Source organism: Rhodamnia argentea, chromosome 10 (genome assembly GCF_020921035.1).
Source record: "Rhodamnia argentea isolate NSW1041297 chromosome 10, ASM2092103v1, whole genome shotgun sequence".
NCBI classification, from domain to species: domain Eukaryota; kingdom Viridiplantae; phylum Streptophyta; class Magnoliopsida; order Myrtales; family Myrtaceae; genus Rhodamnia; species Rhodamnia argentea.
The window spans coordinates 5,516,710-5,543,446 of NC_063159.1; the positions used below are offsets into that span (position 1 = coordinate 5,516,710).

The 26,737-nt window shown below is 40.9% G+C and overlaps 3 protein-coding genes and 1 pseudogene across 3 annotated transcripts; 2 read left to right on the plus strand and 2 right to left on the minus strand.

Annotated features, from left to right (window-relative positions):
* Nucleotides 1-4,441: 4,441 nt before the first annotated feature.
* LOC115749269 (abscisic acid receptor PYL4) lies at nt 4,442-5,556 on the plus strand. Its single transcript, XM_030686007.2, has 2 exons — nt 4,442-5,343; nt 5,380-5,556. The coding sequence occupies exon 1, from the start codon at nt 4,573-4,575 to the stop codon at nt 5,257-5,259; it is 687 nt and encodes a 228-aa protein (XP_030541867.1). The 5' UTR covers nt 4,442-4,572; the 3' UTR covers nt 5,260-5,343; nt 5,380-5,556.
* Nucleotides 5,557-10,109: 4,553 nt separating this feature from the next.
* On the minus strand, nt 10,110-11,772 carry LOC115749257 (annotated as a pseudogene).
* A 4,221-nt stretch (nt 11,773-15,993) lies between these two features.
* On the minus strand, nt 15,994-17,644 carry LOC115749258 (ankyrin repeat-containing protein ITN1-like). Its single transcript, XM_030685996.2, has 2 exons — nt 17,018-17,644; nt 15,994-16,931 (listed from the first exon to the last, which is right to left on the minus strand). Exons 1-2 carry the CDS (start codon nt 17,582-17,584, stop codon nt 16,188-16,190), a joined length of 1,311 nt encoding a protein of 436 aa, XP_030541856.1. The 5' UTR covers nt 17,585-17,644; the 3' UTR covers nt 15,994-16,187.
* A 5,475-nt stretch (nt 17,645-23,119) lies between these two features.
* Nucleotides 23,120-25,961, plus strand: LOC115749268 (protein trichome birefringence-like 35). The gene is made up of 6 exons (XM_030686005.2): nt 23,120-23,440; nt 23,587-23,866; nt 24,242-24,413; nt 24,583-24,779; nt 24,876-25,025; nt 25,517-25,961. The coding sequence occupies exons 1-6, from the start codon at nt 23,245-23,247 to the stop codon at nt 25,845-25,847; spliced, it is 1,326 nt and encodes a 441-aa protein (XP_030541865.1). The 5' UTR covers nt 23,120-23,244; the 3' UTR covers nt 25,848-25,961.
* Nucleotides 25,962-26,737: the final 776 nt, after the last annotated feature.

Here is a 26,737-nt window from a genome sequence, read left to right on the forward strand (position 1 = left end):
AAAATTTATAAACGGAGACTATAAGAATCTCTTGTAATTCACTGTCGAATCTATAAAAAGAGAGAAAATATAATCATTCACATTTGCGACTATGAAAAATTTTGTTTATCTTGTTACTTTCGTTAAATTTCAACATGAACCACAAAACTACGAAGGAGAAGGAGTCTTGACTCTCTTTCTGCTTTCATAGACTTTTGACATAAACCAAAAAGCTATGAAGGAGAATAAGTTTAAACTCTCTCGTCATTTTCATAGAATTTTGTTGTGAATTAAAAATCTACAAAATGCTTATGAAACTTCAACATACTCTAGAGATACAAAGGGGGAGGAGATGAGGATGCTAGTGTTTCTTTTAGAAGTTTCATTATTCCTCATTCTTCGAGAATTAGAAATATAATTTTCAAGTTTGAATATGTTCACTTAAAATATGGGTTCTTTTACTTTATTTTTTTTTAATTTTAAATATTTTCTTATCATTATTTTTATTCCCTTCCATCATTTCTTAATAAATTTTTTATTAAGTAATTAACTATACTATTGTACTTAGTATAAGTAATGTATATAGATATTAGGTGTGTGTGTATGTATGTATGTATGTAAACTACAAATTATAAAGTAGAAAGAAATTAATATATAAATTAAAAATAGAATAAATAAAAAATGAATATTATTTTTTTGTTATTTTGATTTTTTTTAACATTAGAATTCAAATATAATTATAATATACTTATTATTTTAATTTTACAATTTAAGAAGTTTGTTATTCAGAAAAATAGTTTTTATAACATGAAGAGAAGAAATCATATCCACCTCTATCCCACCTCCCTCATGGAATAATTTTATCTAGGCTATATCCTCCTTATATCCTACTTCATCTTATCCTGGGCAGGTATCAAACACATGATGCGATAAATTTTATCCTATCTTGACTTTTTTCCCGACTACCAAACGTAGCCGTAGTGAATTGACATTCGACTTTCAAGAAAAAGAACTTCGGGGTCACTCTTCTCACTCTAGGATCACTCTCCTACGGCATTTGCTTTTGGATTTTCTAACAACAAGACGGGGCTGCTCTTGATATAGTATCCCAATTTCTTGCCGAATCCAAGGTTGAATTGGAACCAGTCTATGGGGTTTGTGTTCAAGGCTAGGCACTTCGGAAAGCCGAGGCCGCCGCCCGCCAGCCCATTCCGGGCATGAGGCGGGTGCCCGACTAGGGACCCATAAAGAGTTCTTGATTCTGGCCATTTAGTGGGCACTTGGAGGCGATTCGTCATAGGAAACTTAGAATTCAAAGCTTACACTTTGGAACAATCAAAGAGGGAAGTTAAGGTTCTCTCTGTTGTGAATTTTTTAAGTGATTAATCTTTGAGAGATTGTGCAATAACACTTATAAGCTGGTTATGAATGTAATTAAATGCTGGGAAATACTTCAGCAATAATCTTCAGATTCATAGCTGATTTCTTTGTGGTTGGCTCTCTCCTTTGAGTAGGTACTGATAATCGAACCAAATCATATAAATCTATAGTGTCCTTATTGTTCCTTATTGCTTTATCTGGTATTTTCATCCTCTCGCATTTGATATTCAAATACAAGATTTAACAGCTTTCCAGTTAATTTACAATAGTTATATAAGAGCTAAGGTTAGGGTTTCTAAGGGTTTCTAGAATTGATTTAGGGCATTTGCTTGTCGGATACTATATTTGCAATTGTGTTGGTAGTGAACATTGAAATTGGGAAGGAGCAGCGCTGGTTTGTGGAGTATGAACATGCATGCCTTGTTTTGTTTGTTGGTCAGAAACATGCATGCCTTGTTAACAACCAGGAGTTTTGACAAAGGCATTGGATGACAAAAATAAATTGTCAAAATCGATGAAAGATGCCAATAAGGTTGAGCTGATGGTGAAGGCAAAGAGTATAAATCTATTGAATTTATCGAATAAGCTGGTAATAGAAGTGGCTAAAGAGAATGATGTCAGATCGTTGTGCGTAAAACTTGAGCTCCATTATCTGACGAAGGGTTTAAAGAATCGCTCGATTATGCAGAAAATGATGTTTTAATTCTGCTGATTTAAGGCATTAGAGCCTCTTTAAATGAGTTTAACAAACTCACAACGGACTTGAAGAGCGTCAATTAGGCCTTTCCCGATATGAGACAATGCATTATGTTTTTGGCATCTCTACTCGATCCTTTTAAAAACTTCTCTTGTGCACTTATAAGGAGGTTTACGGGAAGGTAACCTGGAGCATGATCTGGTGTAAGGTTTGGTTATCTATAGAGGGTTTGGAAGCAGTTCTAAGTTGATGTCCAATTTGGGAACTTTTGACCTTATCACAGTGATGAGGTAGGATACCATATGAGAGATTGTTTGAATTATAAGGGAAAAGGAGTCTACATGCAATGGTAATGTTGTTATTACGGCGATTGATATTTCAATTGATGTTAATGATGAATTCGCGTTCATCATGAGTTCATTCGATGATGATTGGATGCTTTTTATCACGTGGTTTCTCTAACGAGAAGGTAGTAAGGTGCCTATGAGAAACGATGCTACTTCAAAAATAGTGGGAGTGAGAGGAGTTCAGTTAGGATACACAGGTGGAGTTGTGGGGATATTGACTGATGTGAGGCAGCTCTTGATAGGGTTAGATACTAGATCTCTGCTGAAGGTGGAATTTTGGGCGTCTCTTGAAGTGCGCAGACTATGACACCAAGGAAGATGGAGTGCACATTGTATCTCTTTTCAAGGAAGGACATTGTTGACTCGTTTCTAAGATTCTCGGAGGCTTCAAATCAAGCTATGACATAGTTATCGCACATAAGGCTTGGACACATGAGTGGAAGGACGATGATGATTTTGAGTTAGCAAGGCTTGTCGGTAGGTCACCGATTTGAGAAGCTAGATTATTGTGAACATGGTGACAACGGTAGTTATGGTTGAGTGAAGTTCAGTACGCTAGTTCAAAGGACCATTGGGATGATACGTTGCGTTTGCTTAGACTTGTGGTAACCCTTTTAGTTTTCATCTAAGGATGGTTCTTGGTATATGTTATCATTTTTTTTATGATGTCTCGAAAAAAGTCTGAATTTAGCACAAAAGTGAGGTACTTGCTTGCTTCAACTTATGGGGCGTTATTCGAGAACATATCGAAAGGGATATCATCGGCTTGAGAAGCGATAAAGGGTCAAAGTCTTTTTTCTAATAAACTTGGCCGATTTTGCACAAAGAAAGATATAGTGAAACAGTTATTGACACACCATATCCGAACGGAGTTGCAAAACTCATGAACATAATATATGGAAGATGAATTGCTCTTTGCTCTCTAATGTTGGATTAGATGAGGATTTACGAGCTGAAGAGCAAAGAATATTGCCCTTTGGTTAGTGAACATATTACCATCGGTAGGTGAACTTGCCGATAGAATACCATCATGGTATTTACAATTAAATCTCTTAGGGGATACATGACAACCATTTTACTTCTCTTTTTCTATTCTAAACCTATTTTTGGAACATGTTTGGAATAAAAACTCATTTGGTAACGTAATTCTATTTTTCTATTTCTGAAAAAAAAAATTGTTCCGTAAATAAATTTGGAAGGGAGATCAGAAATAAACATTTTTAGCTTCTTAGAAAAACAGAAATAAAAAATAATAACTTCTCACTTTTTCTCGAGCACCTAGTGGCGCCGACCACCACTCGCCACCACCCACCGTCGGCCCCCTCCTCATTGCCACCAACCATTGTCCTCGGTCGCCCGTCACCGCCGTCGCCCCCCGCCCCGCCGCCAACCACTGGAGCCCACGACCTGCTGCCGCCACCCACCGCTAATCGCCGCCAACCCTGCCGCCAGCCACCGCCCACCGCCAACCTCTGCCGCCCATCGCTACCCTCCCCCGGTCACCACAACTATCGTTGGTCGCTACCGACCACCGCCGATCGCCACTGCCGTCGCCTAAGTAAAATATAAATAATAATTTTTATTTTAAAATAATAAATAATAATTTTTAAAAGTAGAAATTTTCAACTATTGTTAAACGAACTTTAATTCCTGAATTAGAAATTTTATGTCGTTATCAAACGCATTTTTCACTTAAAAACTCATCCAAAAATAAAAATAAAAAAATCGATTTCTAACCAAAAATTTATTTTTGAAATAGAATAGTTATCATGCACCGTTTTGCTTTTGACGAATCGTATATCAGTCACATAACGTGACCGTCACACGCAAACACATTCTCATATTTGATCACCTCTCTCTCTCTCTCTCTCTCTCTCAACATCGCCCACTTGGAAGAAAGAACAAACGCAGCCACCTCTAAAGGTAGTTGTAAAGTGACTCGCTCACACGCGCACACACCCTCCCCTTCATATGTATATACCCTCACAATTAGCCCACAAAAAAAACGTACGCTTATTTTTACCCACCAACCTTCAAATCTCTCTCACCACCACGGCCGCCGCCGCCGCCGTCGCCACCACCCCGCGGACCCGCCGGCCTCTCTCTCTCTCTCTCTCTCTAGTAGAAATTGGAGAAGCAACCATCTTGGTTTCTCCAAGTCCTAAAATCATGCCCTCCAACGCCCCTCAATCCTCCGTCCTCCTCCACCGGATCAACCCGAGCCCTGCCCCGGCCGCGGCCGCTGCCATGACGGCTACCACGTGCCGCGACTACCCCACGAAGCGCACGCCCCTCCTCGCGTGCCCCGTCCCCGAGGCGGCCGCCCTCTACCACACCTACGCCGTCGGCCCCAACCAGTGCTGCTCTGCCATGGTGCAGCGCATCGACGCCCCCGTCTCCACCGTCTGGTCCTTCGTCCGCCGCTTCGACAACCCCCAGGCCTACAAGCACTTCGTCAAGAGCTGCCACCTCCTCGCCGGCGGCGGCGACGTGGGGACCCTCCGCGAGATCCGCGTCGTCTCCGGCCTTCCCGCCTCCAACAGCACCGAGCGCCTCGAGATCCTCGACGACGAGCGCCACGTCATCAGCTTCAGCGTGGTCGGCGGCGACCACCGCCTCGCCAACTACAGGTCCGTCACCACGATCCACCCCTCCGGCGACGGGGAGGGGGAGGGCACCGTCGTCGTCGAGTCGTACGTCGTCGACGTCCCTCCGGGCAACACCAAGGAAGAGACCTGCGTCTTCGCGGACACCATCGTCCGCTGCAACCTCCAGTCCCTCTCTCAGATCTCACAAAACTTGTCCAGAAACATCAACGACGACAACCACATCAACAACAAACCCTTCTCCCCGTGAGCGGTCGGATTTTTACCATGTCTGTTCTTGATTTTTTTTGCACTTTTTGACCTTTTCCTTATCTCTCTCTCTCTCTCTCTCTCTCTCTCTCTCTCTCTCTCTCTCTCTCTCTCTCTCGTTTTATTTATTATTTAGTTATTACAAATGTATTCTTCTTCGATGTTCTGGACTCTCAGTTGCCCCGTCGCCGATCAAGAAACCTTTCACTCCACTCCACATCTGGTTATATTATTACTCATATTACTCGCTTTTGGTCCTTTAGGGTTTTGTCTGTTCTTGATCTGAATCATTTTTTCCTGTGATTTTTAGTACAAATTTATCAATAACAGCAATGGCATGCTGCATTTCTGGAAATTTTTCTAACTTTTTTTCTCTGTCTTCTATAATTGCATGCAATGGCATTCGGGAGAAACTTTCTTTTTATATTTTGATTGTTGTACTTTCCTTTTTTACTTAAACTGGGAATACTAGAAGAGGAAGCGAGCGAATGTAGGACTGAATTGCTACTACTTGTAAAATCTTGGGGTTAAAATAGAAGAAAGAGGAAACGACCACGCGAAAAGGCGGACATCCCATGCTCTGAACTTGCAGAAGTCAAGCCGGGTTGCCTTCCTGTGGGCAAGGAAGCAGATATTACAAAACCACCCCCAATAAAAATAACCTTTTGCGATTTCTTCTCATTGAATGAACAGATGGGTTGATCAGAAATAATCTGATAACAGCCAATGGGAAATCATCCCAGATAATTTTCTCTTTCACTTTTTTTTTCCCAATTGATTGGCATGTGGGGGTGTTAATTGAAAAAAAAAACATTCAAAAAGGAGAAAGAAAAAGAAAAAGAAAAAGAAGAGGAAGGAGGTGATGGGAATCCAACAGCTAACTGAGCCTCAGAGCAAAGGGGGCAGCAACTTGCTTGGGTTGGGTCTCTTTTGGGTGAGTAATCAATCAACCTTTGCAAGTGGGTGTTTTAAAGTGAGGGTATATCTTGCAAGTTGCATCTTGTTTTCTTCTGCCTCTCTCTCTCTCTCTCTCTCTCTACATATATAAATAAATATTATAAATGTGTGGTGAAGGACGGAGGTGGAAGGAAGGAAGGAAGGAAGGAAGGTGGGAGTAAGTGAGTTTGAATTGAATATTGAATATGAATACGAGGGGAGATTGCGCAAGTTGCAGACAAGTTGCAGACAAGTTGACGAGGAGAAGAAGGGGGGGCTTTCGTTTTTGTTTTGGCTTTTGGCTTTGAATGATGAGATACCCTCGTGTGCTTTTTCTGTCCCTTCTTGAATGCCTTCACGCCACCCTCCTTTAAGGACAAAAAAAAAAAGATGAAAGAAAACAGCAGTCATCACGGGTACTTCCTCGTCCGTGCATGGGACGTCCCTCTCCTCTTCCACGAGGTCGCGAGTTCGGGGTCTTGTCGTCGGCGAACCTCTCATCGGATCGTTTGACGATGCCGGCAAGGCTGCGATGACGAGTCTCACCCCGTCTCACGAATCTTGAACCCGGACGAGGCGAAGCAGTTGTGCCTCGGATAGAACTTTTGCGGTTCTCGTTGACGTGACCCTAATTGTTAAGGTTCTATGGAAGATCGACCTGTATTCTTAAGCGGGGTGTAAGTGAATGACCGAGATCACCAAAACTGGGGTTGAAAAAATCTTATCGACAAGTCGTACGATCGGCCGGTCTTGATGCGATCTGAGAGAGAGCGGGCACAAGGAACATCATTTGAAACCATTGCCTTATCAACATCCGAAATATGCATCTTGCTTAATGTCAAAAATAGTTGTGGAGCATTTCGCAAAGTCTCTCATCTTTCTTTTCGTGACAATTTGAGATTATTTTCAAAGAAATGGATAAAAAATTTACATGCTATTTTTTTTATTTTTATTAAGCTAAAATTTTAACTATTTCCATTCACGCCTAAAGCGTGCATATATATATATACACAGTTAGTGGTCGTCAAGAGATGCGACCATGATTTTGGTGGGTGATCACGAAATGAAGCTTATTGTCGACGACGATGACTTCACGGCAGATCTAGGTTTCTCCTTCGCTTTTGTAGGAATTATTACGGGAGCTGAAATTAGTAAAAAAATAAAGGGTATTTTCGATTTTATCCTACTTATCAGTTACCAGTTCTCCTTGTAAGTGGTTTAATAAACTAACTTATTCTTATTCAATCTTAACCTAGGATTACCAAACATTATATTGCATAGGATTTGTCCATACCCACTATTTTATATCCGGTGTTGTCCCCGGTAAAAGACGCACACAGCAAATTCCGGAACTTCTTAACTTATCCTAACCATAAGCCATCCGACTCTTTGTCCTGGCTGCATCAAAACCTTATTGTGAATAATTGTGCACTCAGCTTCAATTTGTCTAAAACAACAGAATATGTTATCTTGGGGGCAACCTATTTAAGCCGCCCTTAACAATCTTTTTTGACAATATTGAAAACATTATTCACGAATTAGATTTATCAAGTCGTCTTGGAGCAACAAGCTCATTTAAGGCATTTTCATAATTTTAATTTTATTTTTTTGTTCGTGACATAGGCAAAATTTCTAAAATATTTTACGAGGTATCACACTGTCAGGTCCGTCTTTCTGTGTTTTTTCTTTTCTTTTCCTCCTAAAAGGTGAATTAACATGGTAAGAAAGCAAGGAGAAACATATGTTGGCAACAAAAGGTTAGGACCAACCATCATCCTTACCGATCTTAGGGTGGCACTAATTTAACATCTTAAATAGCTTGATTCAATCTTTTCTCTAGCTTACCGGGGGTACATCGCCGACAAATCGGTTCAAAGGCATTGTGCGAAGTACAGGTCGAAGACACAGGAGCTAAAGCTCTGATGATTCATCTCGGGCGTAGGACGCTATTGTACGACTTTACCTAGCGATAGCCATTCGAAGATGACGTGAAGTCTACCTTCCCCACCATCATTCCATAAGTTGAAAAAAAATATTTTTCTTTCATTCATCTCATGGGATACCCCCTTATTTTACATCTAAAAGTTCGGATGAAACAATTTAAGGCTTGACTCTAGACCTTAACGCTTTGGCCGAGGTCCATCTAGGCCGCTCCCAAATCTATAGAGGCACCGATGTCCATGTTCAAAAAGTTAGGCCTGGTAACATCGAGGTCGGGCCCTTTAGCCCAGCTCCTCCGTCCATTGAGGTCGGGCTCGGGCTTTGGGGATAGGGGCTTGGCGTCGATGCGCTAAGGCATTGGTGCCAAGGTCCCGAGCCCTACCTTGATAGACTTGGGTCCCGGCACGGGGGATTGAGTCCAGGGTGCTGGGTTCGGGGCCCGGCCTCGATGGACCCGAGTGAAAGACTAGTACTAGAGTCCTAGGCATGGCCTTGATTAAAGTAGGCTTGGGCCTCGGGATTTTAGTCCCGAGAGCCGAGGATTTGGGCCCAACCTTTGTAGGCCAAGGCTAGGGCGACAAGTAGCCTAGCACACGCAACGAGTTCTCGGGCTCGGTTGTGGTGGATCCAAGACAAGTGCCTCGTGCTCTTGCCCGGAGTCGGGGATTTGGGCATAAGAGCTCGGTGCTTGTGTCGCCTTCCACGACTAATGACGGAAAATAATTTCCGCTTCATTTTCAAGTCTCAGCCAATCACCGGATAAAATTATCATTTTTTTGGAAAATGAATTTTCAAAAAAATATTTTTTATAAATATCATATTTTTCGCAAAATAAAGGGAGCGTTAAGTATTTAATTACCGATCGCATGAGCCCCATAGAACAACATGGGAACATTTTCAAAATAAGAATATCGAGAATCATAGAGTCGAAAACTTTGAAAATAATTAGGTTCTCCAAGTCTTAACTAGTGTGAGTTTCAGTAATTTTCCGGAGAAAGATGTTTTAGCGACAAACCGCGGTTAATTTGCTCGGTCGGTTGACATAATGCTCCTCGACGCCTAAATTTTTATTAGAGATCTCCAAGTAGTTTTCATTGGATCTGCTAATTAATATTCATTAATTGACGGAAAAGCAAGTTTCATGTGAATACCTAATGCTCTGGAAAATCACCAAAAAATCATAAACCTTTTGCAATTGTGTCAATTCAGTCTATTATGCTGACATACGCTGACATGACAAATTTTTAGTAGTATTTTAATAATTTAAAATTTTTAAATTTAATTTTTAAAATTTTTTTTATATTTTTGTATTTTTTTACTTTTTTGGTTTAGGGCCGTGAGGAGGCCGTTGGCAACCTCTGTCCGCCGTTGGACGAGGGTACTCTCGTCTAGTGGCCGACGACCTCATACCGGCCCTAACAAAAAAAAAAGAAAAAAAAAAAAAGACAGAAAAATTATTAAAAATTAAAAAGGTTTAGGACTCAATTGGCCAAACCAAAAAATTTAGCACTAAATTGACACAATTGCAATAGATTTAGGACTTTTTTGATAATTTCTCCCCTGTTGCATAGGAAATTGAACTACTAAGTTGGTACAATCGAGAAGTTTAGGATTGAATTAGCATCTGTGCAATAAATTTAAGACCGATTAAAATCGAGAAGTTTAGGGAAAATCGTGATTAGGATTAAATGTTTGACACCGTGAAAGAGCATCGAGGAGCATCGCGTCCAAAATTCTTTGGATCCAAAATCAGCAGATTCACATTGTTGCAATACTATCAAAAAGATTATTGACAAGCAGTGAAGTCCTTCGGGGCATCTACTTTTTCCCTTATCGTCGGTTCCAAAAACTTACCGTTGTAACCAAGTTCTAAAACTTCGAAAAGTACATTGAAACACCGAAACTTGTTATGCCGATGCAAATAGCCCCCCAGTTAGTCTAGATAGGGTACATTCTTATCTAGAATAGGTATTGAACTATTGCTACTCTGAAAACATAAGCGCGGTTGCATACACTGATATGGTCTGGCATCCTCATCAGGCACTGTCCTGGTGCATGACCAGCGAGGCAGAAGATCTTCTCCGAGTGACCATTTTCTTGACGTTGTGAATCGCCATCAGTATCAGGCGTATCGTGTGCCCAGCAAGAAGCAGAACCCTCAACCCAACCCACGCGACGATTCCGAACCCTACTATCTTGTAGATCACGCTCTTTTCGCTAGAGGGCGTGAAGACTGTTAGCGAGAGATCGTAGGTGAACGCAATGAATGTGATAGCGAACCACATGATCACCATCAGGATCCACATGAAGAGCCTATGCCTCAAAGGGAGACCGCTTACGAGTAACAGGATGGTGCTGAGGGACGCAAGGAAGCCTAACGTGTTAATGGCCAAGAAACGCGGGTATCCTACCGGGTAATTGTCGGCCATGATGGAAAATCCTGCGGTGTGTGGATTCGTCAAACCGTCACCTTGGGTGGTGTCTGGCCAGAAACCGCCCGGAGGGTTGACACCAATTTGGAATGCCATTGTCGCCGTTAAAGACGCGACGACCATCAGCGTGCTCTTTTTCCTTTCGAGCCAATCATACCGTTTCTTCACGTTCTTCTTCCAACCTTTTTGCTGTGCGGGGAATGCGATACTCTGATCATTTTCATTTGGAGGTAAGGCGCTCGCCGCCATCGGTTCGATTTCACTCCTGGAGAGGGCATTAACATTTGCATTCCTCGCTCCGGCTTCAGGAAAGTAGCTTATGTTGTCCCCGTGCCTTCCAGGTTTTCCACTTTGTGCCAAAAGGTCATATGCCGCCAGGCCGTTCCGGTTCAGAGAGTTCGCTTCTGCTGGTGTGCAAGACATCAAGAAATTTATTGTCTGCACAGATCAACGATCGGATGCATCAAGGGACTGATGAAAAGGTCGACCTGAGATAAAATGGGAGCTGTGCATTTCTACTTACCTCAGTTTGCTTATCTGCAGCGGCTAGGTGCAATATAGTGTCGCCATCGTTGTTCTTCGAATTAACGAACTCATGATCTCCAAAAGTCTCCACCAGAAGCTTCAGAGCTTCCAAATTGCCATGCTTCACGCATAAATGCAGTATAGTCTCTCCATTCTCCATCTTATGACGTGCTGCATCGGGGACTCTCTCGAACCAGTTCCTTTAGAACATCGACTCGGCCTTTAACCACCGCAACGTGAAGAGGGTTCCTACCATATTTGTCACGAGCGTAGCACATAGCCGCATTCACGTTCAGCAGTTTCTTCACCACTCCAAGGTAGCCTTTCGCTGCCGCGAGGTGCAGTGGGGATAATTTCCGAGAATCCAGCTCTCCTGCAAGCTCGGGTTTTCGTTCCAGAATCTCGCCGACGAATTTCTCATGTCCAAGCATCGCGGCTAAATGCAATGGAGTCTCATCGTAAGACCACACGATACACCTATCAAGAATCAGTGGATCGTCTTTGAGCAAGTCAAGCAAAGAAGCCACATCTCCTTCAGCTGCTGCTTTGTAAAGCCTCCTCTCCATTTTCGCTCTTCAAACTCTGAAACTCAGGCTTCATGATCGCGTTTTGCTTGTAGCATTTGGCTATAAGAATGTCCAAAGAAAGTCAACTCCTCCTTAGTCGAACATCAACATCCTTAACAGCAACCCTCCTTAGGTGACATTGGAGATTCTTTAAATCTGTTGAAAAGGTCGTCTGCCCAAAAAAAAATTACAGGGACACGTCACTATTTAGCGAGAAGCCGTTCGATGCGAGTCGATGATGTTTTCTATCTGCTACCGCAGCAACTTGATAGAAGCATATGACTAGCTTATGTGAATCGTGTTACCTGAGGAAGTTAAGAGTCGACAAAGACTTGGATTATATTGTCAGCTGAACCGGAGATTGGTCATTAATTTTCATGATTGACCTGTTCAGATTAATAGCAATAGAAGAAGTAAGATGAGCGATGCAGTGAAAATGATGACAATATGAATGACTATTCACAACACAAGCAAAACTTGCAGACACAAGAAGGCCACGTCATGCTTGAAGTATAATACAGAGATAAACTGTCAATATCATTCTCAAATTTCTTCAAGGCTCCCGGAAACCAAACCAGAAAAATCTCTCCCGTGAGAAAGATTCTCGCGCTGGCTTGACCATTTCAAGCTGCCCGTCATTATCGAGGGAATTTTCAACTCATTATTGGTGTGAAACGCTGAGTCTATGTCTAACTCGGGTGCGCACACAATTTATATTAGTTCGATAAAACAATAACTTTGGATGATATCCCGCTATCTTAAAAATTAGACCTACCGCAAAAAATAAATAAATAAATTATTCTTCATTACGTCAACAGTACCTTATTTCGCGGTTTTTACTTTTTTGCTAACTCAATCTTAGAGTTAACGGCTTATGCAGATGCAGACTAGGCCGATGACCCTCTTAATCGCCGCTCCGCTACATGCTATTGCTTCTTCTTAGGAAACTTCATTATTTCCTGGCGGAGCTAGAAATGACTCACCGTTAGTCTGTCTAATACAAAAGCAGAATATCGTGCTCTTATAGTTGCAAACAAATTCAATTCATCTTCGACGACCAATTGATATGCGTATGTGCTATGCTGATTGAGGAAGACCTATTAGTAACCAAACCACTTTGACAACAGAAAGCAACGTTAAATTTTGTGGTTGTTAGAAGACATGAGAGCCCATCATCATGGTGGAGCGGTCATTTATTGCAATAACCAGAGTGCTATCCAAATAGCACATAATGATGTTTTCTATTAGCGTACCAAGCATATTGAAATAGATTGTCATTTCATACGGCCTAACGTTCTTTCTGGTACTATTCATCTTGTTCCCACTTCAATGATTGATTAGAAGGGCGGATGTCTTCGCTAAGGCAATTCACCTGGACGTTTTCAAGAGCTGTTTTGCAAACTCTAGTTGATCTCTTTTATGTCACCTTGGGTTTGAGGGGGTGTGTTAGAGATATTGTTAGGTGTCATAATATTCCTTGACTGTAATTGCTTTTATTTGATATTGTAATATTCTGTTGCTTTAGATAGAATTCTAGAACAGACTATAGACAGGCTCATTTTCCGCCCTATTCTCAACACACACAATACATCTATCAAGAATCAGTGGACCGTCTTTGAGCAAATCGAGCAAAGAAGCCACATCCCCTTCAGCCACTGCTTTGTAAAGCCTCCTCTCGATTTTCGCTCCGCAAGCTGTGAAACGAATCCGGGCTTCACATTTTCCGTTTTGCTCGTATCATTTGCCGACAAGAATGGCCAAGAAAGTCAACTCCTTAGTTGAACATCAACATCCTTAACAGCCACCCTCCTTAGGTGACACTGGAGATTCTTTAAATTCATTGAAAAGGTCATCACCTTGATTAGTGAGAAGCCGTTCAGCGCGAGTCGATGTTCTTAACTTGATTTAAGATTACAATATGTAGTAATTAACATGGCACATGTTATCTGAGGAAGTGAGTTTATGTATTCTAGTTACCTAGGACGATCCAATATGTAGATGTCTAGTTTCGTATTTTCCTTCCTTCTATCACCTTGATATCCTCTGAAAACAATTGCAAAACGCTAGACTCAGCAATTGCTGCTTATGAGGTTATTTATGTATAGAGAAGTTCATAGGGCGCTACATATATCTCTAAAAGGTCGGACCATGGTTCATTTCCAAGAAACGCAACCTCGGGCTTGTCGGGTTGCATACACCCGATATAAAAATTAATCCGAATAGCAAGAGACTTGCCTTTTTGGTCATCCAAGGAGTCTTACAAAATTTTACAGATATGTACACTGGAAATTTTACAGCTTGATGCGAAAGTGCGATTGAGTCCTTGAATTTTAATAGAGTGTAGTCAAGCCCTAAAGTTTGTTAAATTGGTGCAATTACATCCTCCCGTTAATTTGGCTTAAGGAAAATGTCGACATGGCATTTTGAATTATTCTCTCTTTTCTATGTGGCGTTTATTCTAACTAAAGCATAAAGTATACAACTAAAAGGACATCATTTTGTTCAGATCCTAATTTTTTACCAAAAAAATTAATTAAATTAGATAATAAAAATTAAAAATCTAAAACTTCTTTTAGAAAAATAAAATTTTAATTTTAATTTTTTAAAGAATGTGGCGTGAGGTTCATCGAATATCATACTAATGTGATCGGAAAAATTTAATGTCTGTATCAAAGGAAAAAGAAAAGAAAAGAAATTTACTCCATAGTTAAGCCTTGGCAATATGCTTATACGAATTTAAACATTTGTTTAAAGTCTTCTTTCCCCTCAATACACACGGGCATAAATGGTATTTCCATAGCCTCTTTAACTCTTTCATACTTACGAACTCGATTGAAAATGGATTGATCCCGATGTTTCCTAAAGAGTTGAAGCTCTTTAAATAAAGGGGATCAATGCGAACACTTGTGTTTTTTTTTTTTTTTGTGTGTGTGTGTCATGGAAAACATTTTCCTCATTTTCCGTCATTTGAATAGTTTAAGAAAATGAGTCAGCATAAAATGTTTTCGTAATCAACGAAAAATGTTTTCCCACAAAAGCTTAAATTCAGGAAAATAACTTTCATTTTTAAAACAATCAAAAATTGTTATCCAAAATATGATTAGGTATTGGCTCTTCGATTAGAGTGGCTTGGGAATGGGAACCTAACGCTCTTTCCTGGGCACTTGGTAGCGTGGCCGAGTGTCCGATGCCTGGGCCTGGGTCCATCGAGGTGGGGCCCTCGAACCGAGGGCTTTGGCTTGGGCCCATCTAGGCCATACTCGAGAGCCTGGCTGTTGCGCCTAAGTCCATCATCGATGCCTTGCCTGGGACATCGATGCTTGCATCTAGGATGTCAGGTCCGGTAATATCAAGGTCGAGCCCAGGACGCTAGAGCTCCGATGGGCCCAGGCTTCAGGGACTGAGGCCTAGCGTAGATGGATTTAGGCATTAGTGCCAAGGTCCTAGGCCCAACTTTGATGGACTAGGGTCCATGCAATGGGGATCAAGTCCAGGGCACTAGGTTTGTGGCCCAGCCTCAATGGATCCGGGCGCGAGCACTGGTACTAGAGTCCCAGGCATTGCCTCAATTGACCACGCCTGGACTTTGGGGACTTGCGCCTAACCTTTATAGACCGAGGTGGGGGCGACAAGTAATCGGGCACGTGCACCTAGTTCTCGGGCCCGATTTCTGTGGATCCAATACCATTACCTGTGCTCTTTCCCAAGAGTCGGGGATCTAGGCTTTAAAGGTCAATGCCCGTGTTGGGTCCCTTGACTACCCATGTGCAAGCTTCAACCAATCACTGAAAACAATTATCATTTTTTGGGAAATAACCGGAGCGACTAAGTATTTGATTACTGATTGCATGAGCACCATGGCATAGACCAACAAGGGAATACTTTGAAAATAATTTTGAATATCATAGAGTCGAAAATTCTAAATATAATTAGGTGCTCCAAGTCTTAATTGATGTGAGTTTCAATAATTTTTCGAAGGCACTCGGTGGTTAATTTGCCCAATCAGTTTACACAGTGCTTCTTAACGACTAAATTTTTGTCAGAGAAGGAGTTTTCATTGGATTTCCTAATTAATATCCATTGATTGATGGGAAAGTAGGTTTCATGTGAATGCCTGTGTTGCATAGGAGATTGAACTATTTCCAAAGCAACAGTATGAAATTAGAATTTCCCGCAAATGATTAGAACAGAATTGAGAAAATCAGAAATTATAAGACTGAATTAGCATCTGAGCACTAAATAATTATTATTTATTTTCTGTGGCCCAAAACAGACTATTATATATATAGTCATCCATGTGTATAAGAAGTTTTAAAACTTGTAGTGAAGGTGTAATTCCAATTCTGAAACTTCAAAAAGCACATTGAAATACCCAAACTTGTTTTTGACGTAAATAGCATAGCAAGCAAGCAAGCCAGCCCAGCAATTAATCTAGACAGGGTACGTACTTATCTAAAATACGTATTGAACCATTGCTACACTGAAAACATGAGCGCTGTTGCATACACTGATATGGCCTAGCATCCTCATCAGACGCTGTCTTGGTGCATGACCAGCGAGGCAGAAGAACTTCGAGTGACTATTTTCTTGACGTTGCGAGCAGCCATCAGTACCAGGCGTATCGTGTGCCCAACGAGGAGCAGAACCATCAAGCCAGCCCACGCGAAGATTCCGAACCCTATTATCTCGTAGATCGCGTTCCTTTCAGGAGAGGGCGTTAAGACTGTTATCGAGAGACCGTAGATGAACGCAATGGATGTGATGGCGATCCACATGATCACCATCAGGATCCACATGAAGAACCTACGCCTCAAAGGGAGGCCGCTCACGAGTAACAGGATGATGCTGAGGGACGCGAGAAAGCCTAATGTGTTAATGGCCAGGAATCGCGAGTATGCTACAGGGTAATTGTCGGCCAGGATGGAAAATCCTGCATGGTGCGGTTTTGTCGAAGCGTCGCCTTGGTTAGTGTCTTGCCAGAAACCACCCGGAGGGTTGACACCAACTTGGAATGCCATTGTCGCGGTTAAAGACGCGACAACCATCAGCGCATTCTTTTTCCTTTCGAGCCAATCATACTGTTTCTTGACATTCTTCTTCGAACCTTTTTGCTGCACCGGGGATGCGATTCTCTGATCGTTTGCCTTTGAAGGTAAGGCCATCGTCGTCATGGGCTCGATTCCACTCTGTTCTAAAAGGTCATGTGCCGCCAGACCGTTCCGGTTGAGAGAGTTCGCTTCCACTGGTGTGCAAGACATCAAGAAATTTATTGTCTGCACAGATCAACGATCGGATGCATCAAGGGACTGTATGAGAAGGTCAACCCGAGATAAAATGGGAGTTGTGCATTTCTACTTACCTCAGTGTGCTTATCTGCAGCAGCTAGGTGCAATATCGTGTCGCCGTCGTCGTTCTTCGAATTAACAAACTCATGATCTCCAACAGTCTCCACCAGAAGCTTCAGAGCTTCCAAATTACTATGCTTCACACATAGATGAAGTATAGTCTCTCCATGCTCCATCTTATGACTTGCGGCATGGGGACTCTCTCGAACCAGTTCCTTTAGAACATTGACTCGGTCTTTAACCACTGCAACGTGAAGAGGGTTCCTACCATATTTGTCACGAGCGTAGCACATATCCACATTCATCCTCAGCAGTTTCTTCACTACTCCAAGATAACCTTTCGCTGTCGCGAGGTGCAGCGGGGATAATTTCCGAGAGTCCAGCTCTCCTGCAAGCTCGGGTTTCCGATCCAGAATCTCGTCAACGAATTTCTCATGTCCGAGCATCGCCGCTACATGCAATGGAGTCTCATCGTAAGACCACGCGGTACACCTATCCAGAATCAGTGGATCCTCTTTGAGCAAATCGAGCAAAGAAGCCACATCTCCTTCCGCTGCTGCTTTGTAAAGCCTCCTCTCCATTTTCACTCCTCAAGCTCTGAAACTCGGGCTTCATGATCGCGTTTTGCTTGTGGCATTTGGCTATAAGAATGGCCAAGAAAGTCAACTCCTCAGTTGAATATCAACATCCTTAACAGCAACCCTCCTTAGGTGAAATTGGGGATTCCTTAAATCTGTTGAAAAAGTCATCAGCCCAAAAAAGATTACAGGGACACGTCACTAATTAGCGAGAAGCCGTTCGATGCGAGACGATGACCTTTTCTATACGCTACCGCGGCAACTTGATAGAAGAATAAGTCTAGCTTACGTAATAATCCACATGGCACGTTATCTGAGGAAGTTAAGAGTCAGTCAACAAAGACTTGGATTATATTATAAGCTGAACAAGAGAATGGTCATTAATTTTCATGATTGACCTGTTCAGATCAATACCTCAAATTTCCAAAGAAACTGAGAGAAGCCGTGATTTGTTCTTTCTTTAAAGTAGATGGCTACAATGACTGTTGGGTACATTCACACACGGTGTAGCATCTTTCACAAGTGTAGTGTAGCATCCAGTCCAATGACAGCGACAATATGAAAATAGGCACAATGTATTCTTATGGTTGCTATTAGGATTCGACGTACAACCAGAACGAAGTAAAATGTAAAAGCAAGAAAGAGAAATCGAGACACGAGATTTTATCCCGATTCACCCTTAAAACAGGACTACATTCAACAGATGACTTCACTATAATTAGCACATCCTATCTCTCGTTATATCATTCAATTATAATAGAAATTCATTAAGGCTCCTTAAAACCAAATCAGAAAAACTCTCTCTCCTAGGAGAGATTCTGGCACTGGCTTGATCATGGCAAGGTGTCCGTCAATATCGAGGGAATTTTCAACTCATTATTGGTGTGAAACTTGATTGTAGCTCTAAGTCTTATCTAGCTGGGGTGCATCCACAATTTATATTAATTTGATAAAATAATACCTTTGGGTGATGTCCTGCTATATTAAAAACTAGACCTACCACAATAAAAAAATGTTGATTTTTTTTTTTTATGATTTTATGTATTCTAGTTAGACAATACAACGTGATAGATGTCTAGTTTCTTACTTTCCTTCCTTCTATCACCATGATGCCCTCTGAAAACAATGGCATAACTCTAGAGTCAACAATTGATGCTTATGAGATTATTTGTCTATAGAGACGTTTATACGATGCTACATATAAGTCTAAAGTGAGACCTCGGTTCATTTCCAAGAAATGCAACCTCGGACCGATGGGATTGCATACACATTATCAAGTTAAAAAGGAAAAAAATAATAATTAAATTAATTTGAATAACAGCAGATTTGCCTTTATGGTCATCCAATGAGTCTTAAAAATTTTAGGGATAAGTGCACTGAAATTTCTATAGCTTGTAACCTACCCATGGGTGGCTCAGTTTGTTAGGAGGCACTTGGGATTGTGTGGTTAGGCGCACTGGTCCCAAGTTTGATTCTCCAGCTAAACACCCGTGATTTAAGCGGGGGTCCATGGCGGTGGGTTGTTGTGCTAGTCTCTCCCAAGAAATAGTCGAGGCGGTGGGTTCTTGTGCTAGTCTCTCCCAAGGAATAGTCGAGGTGCGCACAAGTTGGTCCAACACCTCGGTTATAAAAAAAAAAAATTCTATAGCTTATCGCGGAAGTACAATTGTGTTCTTAAACTCCAAAAAGTGCAATTAAGCCATAAAATTTAATGAATGATGCAATCAAGTCCTTGAGTTGATTTCGTTAATCTAGCTAAAGGAAAGTGACGACATGACATTTTTGTTAGTTTTTCTCTCTTATGTAGCATTTATTTTAACCAAAGTATAAAGTATAGAACTAAAACGAAATTATTTTGGTCTAAACCCTAGTTCTTCACCCCAAATATTAATTAAATTAGATAAGAAAAATTAAAAAGATAAAAGTTCTTTTAAATTAGATAAGAGTCACAAGCTAGGTTTGCAAGCCCTCAAATGGGGGACGGCAAAGGGACCATCGTCCGACAGGCCAATGGGGGTCGCCAGGGTCTCAGCAATGACTGTCGACTCTCGCCGACCTCAAGTGAAGGCCTACGTCGCCTAGGGCTGGAAATGGCTTCACGGTGCTCTGGTGAAAAGGAACTCCAAGGTGCTCTTTGATTTTGTAATACCAAAATATACCATTTCCGTCTTTTTCGTGCATTCTATGTTCAGTGAAACATGACCCAAATCATGGTAAAAGTTTCATCGATCCGCTTGCATCGGAAGTTTGATTTAGCATCCACTTGAAGGCAACTGCGGCAGAGCACTTGGCGTTGCTAAACCAATCCCAGTTGTAGTCTTGGTGGAGAATCTATAAAATCGTGGACACATTCTTCGTCGGATCCATGATGGAGAGAATCTTCCTGTTGGAGCATACGCTGGTGTGGCTATTTAGGGGCGTCTCGAACCGCCTGCTTCCCGTTGGCAGTCATGGTCGGCGACCCACGCCCTCCTCCAAGTCTAGGCAATGGTTGCCGGTCCTTGCCTGTGATCGGCAAGGATCATTCGCCATCACCGAGGCCCTGGCATAAGTTTAAATTGATCCGGAAAATCACTTTCCTGGTTTCTATTTCTGGTATCATTTTTTAGCTCAGAAATGAGTTACCACTTATCTATTTGTGGAACATAAACATAAATAAAAGCTCTTCTCACCATAGGTCCCCGGCCGCTATCCACCGGTCAACGGCCGCTTGTCCACTGGTCCGCTAGTTGCCGTCCGCTGTCCACAAATCATTGCAACTGTAGTTCCGCCTCTAGTATCAACTCTAGTATCTATTGTAACCGTAAAAATTTTATGTTGTTATCAAACAAGTTTCTACTCATGAAATAGAAATTTTGTGTTATTATCAAACATGTTTCTCTACTCATAAACTCATCCAAGGGGTAAAAATAGAAAACTCTGTTTTTGGCCGGAAATAACTCCTAGGAACAAAATAGTTATTATTCCCGCTATTGCTAAAAATGTGAAATTGGAAAATGAAGGGTGGTTATGAGGTGGCAATTGCCATGATATGGTAAACAAAATTATAACTATGTTTACACTTATTCAATCTTTTGGAGATAGATATGGTAAGCAAAATTATAAAGCCATCCCGATTATATCCATGACATTACTAGGAAAAATCTTATTCATATGAAATGCATCATCAAAATTCTTTAATTCACAGTTAGATAATGAGTAGCGCCTCGTCTATAGTTTTTTAAAGGGTTAAATACCATGAAAAATCACAAACTAGTACACCCGTAACAAATTTACCATAAACTATTTTTTTGACCATGAAAAACCCCAAACCGGTATAATTATGAGAAATTTATCCCAAACTAATTTTTGACCACCAAAAACCCTAAATTGGTATACCTATGACCAATTTACCCTAAACTAATTTTTTTTTACCATGAAAAATCCCAAACTGGTATAACCGTGACAAATTTACCATCCGTTAAATTGGGTTAATATTACGAAAATTTTCAAACCGATACACCTATAACAAATCGATGGTAAAAAATCCAAGGCGATACATGCATCAATTGTCACAAGTGTATCGGTTTGAGGTTTTCCGTGATATTAAACCTTTTTTAAAACCAAATGGAATTAGAATAAAATTGTGTTATAGTATCCTCTATCCCTAGTTTGAGATCAGGCCTTCGAATTCTGGTAAATAAACGTCAAGCAAATGCAAACTTCTCTAAAAATAAACGTGAATTTGGAACCTAAAATAAAGAATCTTCCTCAATCAATTCTTACAAACTCAGACAGATCCGTGAATTTTAAAAAATATAGTTTTGCTCGCTGTCTAAGTTTTTTATTGTGCAAAAGTAAAATGGGGCTACTGATCTCATTGGAGCTAGTGAAAATATTTTTAAGAAGAAAATATTTTATTTTGCAAAACAAAAATTTTAAAAATCTTTGGAATTTAGTAAATGTATCTTGATATCAACTATTTTTTTATTTTTTCAAGTTAGTGATAATTCATTTTCTCGGGCTTTCATCAAATGGCACGTTTCGGGATATAGAAGGCCAAGAAGAGTATGTCAAGCGAGGGTTTGCTTTGACCGTTAAGAGTACATAACCCGTTAGTTTTCCTTGTGATTATCTATGTTATAGTATTTAATTTGTTATAGAATTATTTATTTCATTATGGTGTTTTCTCTTTCTTCGTATTTATAAAATCTAACGTGGCGGGATTTGAGGTTATCCCGCCAAGTGAGAGCGTCCATTCTAAACTTTCTCACGGAAGCCGGTTAAATAAGTTTAGTGGTTTCTTTGAGAAAAATTAGAGGTGGACAAGCCAATCATCGTTAGTTTTATTGTATGACATCCATTGCAAGCTTCTCATTTCCCTTCGATAAACTATTTAGTTATGGTAGCCTTTCTCGTTCCCCTGCAGCCGTTAATCTTCCAAGTCGGGAGTCGCCCTACGGCAATTACTTTTGTTGTACTTGAATTCGTATCATCATACTTTTTTTTTTTTTTGGTCGAAGTATCATCATACTTGACGATACAACATTTGGTGTTCTCTCAATTTTAAAATTCAAACTCGTTACACGGAAATGGAAAGTTTAGAAGCGGTTTTGTTATTCAATAACTCTGTGTTCTATTCGGGCTAGGGATGGATGTTTTTTTTTTTTTTTGAACTGTGAGAACAGGCTGATTGTTCATAAGTTTTCCTCCTTATAGACCTCAAGACAAGAAATCCAACTTCTTGTTTCATAGAAACTTGCCCTTGATAGAAATGCCTTGATTGGAGCATCCCAATAATCACCATCCAATCAAATAATCAACCTTGTTCTTGCACGTTTCCTCACAAAAGCACCAATGGAAAAACAACTAGCAGTGAGAGGAACCCACTTTAATCAAATATGCACTCACATGTAAAGACAAAAAAAGAAAAAGAAAAATAATAATAACACTAATGATCCATGAACTTTGACTCAATTTAAATATATTAAATGTGATCTTCGAATTTTAGCCCAATGTACAATGTCATCCATGAACTTGTAATTTGTTCAATTTGGTTCCTTAACTTTTAGTACATATTCAATTTAGTCCACGAATTCTATGAAATATTCAATATTGTCTTTTTATTAATTCAAATGCAGGAATAACAATGAATATTTTTAAACAGTCTAGAGACTAAATTAAACATGTGCCAAAATTATAAGGACTACATTGAAAAAAATTTAAAAGTTCGAGACGATAGTAAATATTGGATTAAAGTTTAAGAATTATATTAAAAAAATTTAAAAATTCAAAATCACGTTGCATATTTGATTAAAGTTTAGCAATTATTTTTGTCGTTTACCCAGAAAGAAAGGTGATTTCCAGTTAACAAATGATCGAGATGCAAGTCATATGTGGTACGGAATGCAGTGCAGGTTGCATCTGCCTCATCAATTTCGCAGCGACACCCGTACACGTTCGTCACACCGACCGTTGACTGGACCACACAACGTTGTAAATAGCTAAAAATGCTTGTTCTTGCCTTTCTGCGCTCAAAATGGAATCTAATGCGAGTTGTTATCGTCTCCCGTCTAGTTCAGTCGTTGCTCTCTCTAGTAGCCTCTGTTGACCTACATATTCCATATAGAGCTCCGGAATCGGGGAGCTCTTCTTGATTCTTTGGAATCTGCCGCACACCGACGATGCATCGATGGAGTAGAAAGAAGAGCCCTTTCCCCCTGGTCGCGCTCGTCTCCCTCGGCTTCATCGTTTGTACGATTCTGTACCACGAAAGCAGCATCCGACAAATCTACCGAGACCCGGATCAAGTCCCCCAGAAGCAACCTAAGATCACTTACGTGAGGCCGAATCAATCAGCTCGTAGGAGCAAAGCTCCTGGTACACTACACTTCATCTCTTCACTTGGACTTGCGAAAAGATTTGTGGTTTTAGTGTTCTTTTTCTCTGTTTTTGGTAATTGGCAGTGGGGGCACTTCTTTGAATTGATGTTACGCTTTTAAAGTTTGAATCTTTTTGTGGGTTAGGGGTCTTGGATAGATTTAGCAGATGCAACTCGACGAGAGAGTACAGTGGGAGGAAGATCAGGTGGGATGAGGCTGCACTGGTGTCCCGTCAACGAAGGGTTGATTTGGAGAGGTGCAATGTGTTTTCGGGGAGATGGGTGTTCGACAACATGTCGTTCCCGATGTACAGCGAGTCGGAATGCCCGTACATGTCGGACCAGCTGGCTTGCCACAAGCATGGGAGGTCTGATTTGGACTACCAGTATTGGAGATGGCAACCTCATCATTGCAATATAAAGAGGTAATTCCTTTTAAGGATTCAGTCTGTTGTGCTTGTTTTGATTGCGTGCTTGAGCTTGGCTAGAACAAGAAGCTCCAACTTTGATGTGATAGTCTGACATCTCATGAACGAGTAGATTTGGTAAGAAAATTTGGGTAAGTTTGGAGACAGCTTGGTTGATCTGTCTCTGAACTGTAAATCAGCAAATGCCCTTTTGTGGAGATCCAATTTTGTGAAGTGTTTACAAGGAAATGATACCCTCTAGGTATCACCTAAATTTTGTGTCCATAACATCACAATAGGCTAATAGATGCCTTGTTTGGTATGTAGTTGCAGTGATAACTGGACAGGTTCCCCTTTTGTTTGACTATGTTTTGCGGTTGTTTTGTTTGATAGATGGAGCGTTACGGAAATGTGGGACAAGTTGAGAGGAAAAAGACTAATGTTTGTTGGAGATTCATTGAATCGAGGGCAATGGATATCGATGCTCTGTTTGCTGCATTCGGCAACTTCCAAGGACAAAAGATCTATAACGCCTAATGCACCTCTTACAATCTTTACATCAGAGGTAAAGCTTGTATTCTGGCATTGCAGTCCATGGTCCCTGAGAGGCATTTTATTGCTCACTTTTGATTTTTGAAAGTGCATGGAAAAAGTTTATCTTAAACATTGTCTATAGGAGCAGGCAATTTTTTTAAGTTCCTAAGATAAGTTCTCTTGTGCCGGTTTGCTTGCAGGAATATAATGCCACTGTCGAATTTCTCTGGGCCCCTCTCCTTGTTGAATCTAACTCCGATGATCCGGTGAACCATAGATTGGACGAGCGAATAATACGGCCGGATTCAATCCTGAAGCATGCGGCACAGTTGGAGCATGCTGACATTTTGGTCTTCAACACATATTTGTGGTGGAGACAAGGTCCTGTTAAGCTACTGTAAGTACAGCATTGGTGGGGCTTCTTGTCATGGAGAGTTAGAAGTAGGAGTCTGATTGTATCTTGGCAAAATATGACGCGTGATAATTTTTGCAGATGGAGTGATGACAGAAATGGCGATTGTGAAGAATTAGATGGTTTGGGTGCGATGGAGTTGGCAATGGAGACATGGGCAGACTGGGTGACCACTAAGCTCGATCCTCGCAAGAAAGTCCTTTTCGTTACCATGTCTCCAACACATCTCTGGTGTGTAGCGATCTTTTCTGATGCTAGCCATTGACCTGATGTGCTATATCGGCTAATCAAAGCATGAATATAAACTCTTTCGGACATAGTGAAACAGACTTCAGAAATTGCACAAGCACTTCGCTTTTCCTTTGTTCGCTGATGTGCAGAAAACATCAGCAAATGATAGTAACTATTGCAGTTGTCTTCCTGAAGATATTAGTGAATCTTTCCAAAGTACTACTATTGTGCTCGGTATTTGACTTAGTTTTATCAGCTCTATGAATGTTTTCTTTTAAAGTGAAACATCACGTGTCATAGAATGGATCGAAGCGCAGGAATACTTCCTAGGAAAATGACAATAATGTTTGCATCAGTTTACACCTAACATGATAACAGAGGCATGTTTACTTTGCCTGATGCCAAGTATTAGGAATGCCTGTTCGATCTTTGTCAGTCTGTCATCTGTTCCATGACCTTTTATCTGATGTTTCTATCTACTCTTAATTCAGGAGCCAAGAATGGAAGCCTGGGAGCGAAGGGAACTGCTATAGCGAGCGGGCTCCTATTGATGTGGAGGGCCACTGGGGAACCGGTTCTGACCTGCCCACGATGCGCATGGTGGACCAAGTTCTCGGCAAGTTGGGTCCGAGAGTCTCCGTGGTCAACATCACTCAGCTCTCAGAGTACCGAAAAGACGGGCATCCGTCTATCTATCGGAAGTTCTGGGAGACGCTGAAGCCCGAGCAACTGGCAAACCCCGCGAGTTACTCTGACTGCATCCACTGGTGTCTGCCGGGTGTGCCTGATGTGTGGAATCAGCTATTGTTTCATTTTTTGTGAATCTGAGGCGTACATTATTGAGCTTTACTGCTGTGTTTCTTATAGAATGGAAGAAGGAAATTAGAGTTCATTGCCATTCTCTCTTCAACAAATCAATTCATTGTTTTATTAGCACTTCTTTATTCGACTAGTTCTTCTTCCATCTTAGATTAACCAAACGAAATAATTTGGTAAGAAAAACCAACTCAATAAAAAAAAAAAAAAACTAATTTCTACAAAAACATGATCCTTAGTTTTGTATTTAGACGGAGTATTAGATATGCAACATAGATAAATGTGGATGTGCATAAACTATCAATTAATGATTTTGGAGGAGGATGGGAAAATTGCGCATCATGTCTTCAAATGGCATTATACAAGATATAAGTATTATGTAGGGGTGAGCAAGATGGACCAACCGAACCGAAACGAACCAGACCCACGGGATTTGGTCCGATTCTGGAGGTCGGTGGTTCCTCAAGGTGGAATCGATGTTTGGGTGGACCAATTCCCGGTTCTAGGGAGGAACCGGACCGATGGACAGCCCATCCGGACTGACCAACTTTCATTTTTCTTAATTTTTTAAATCACATCCAGACCTCCAAAGAAGGAGAGGGCAATTTCTCTGAAAAGACTATCTCTTTAAAGCTTTAAAGCATGCAATCAACAGTCTAATGTGGTACTGGGCTGGTATTGGGCTGTAAACTAAAGGTGGTTTTAAGCCTGCGAGGATTCTGGCCTTCCCTATACCTGGTAGTTATGAAACTATTGATTAACCAAAAAAAAATGCTGAACTATATATTAGACTAACACAAGTGAGGAACTAAAACTGCAAAACCCGGAAAGACCAATCCTTAAGTAATTACAACTATCAACTGAGTAAAAATTCCATTGCGTAATTGAATTACTAC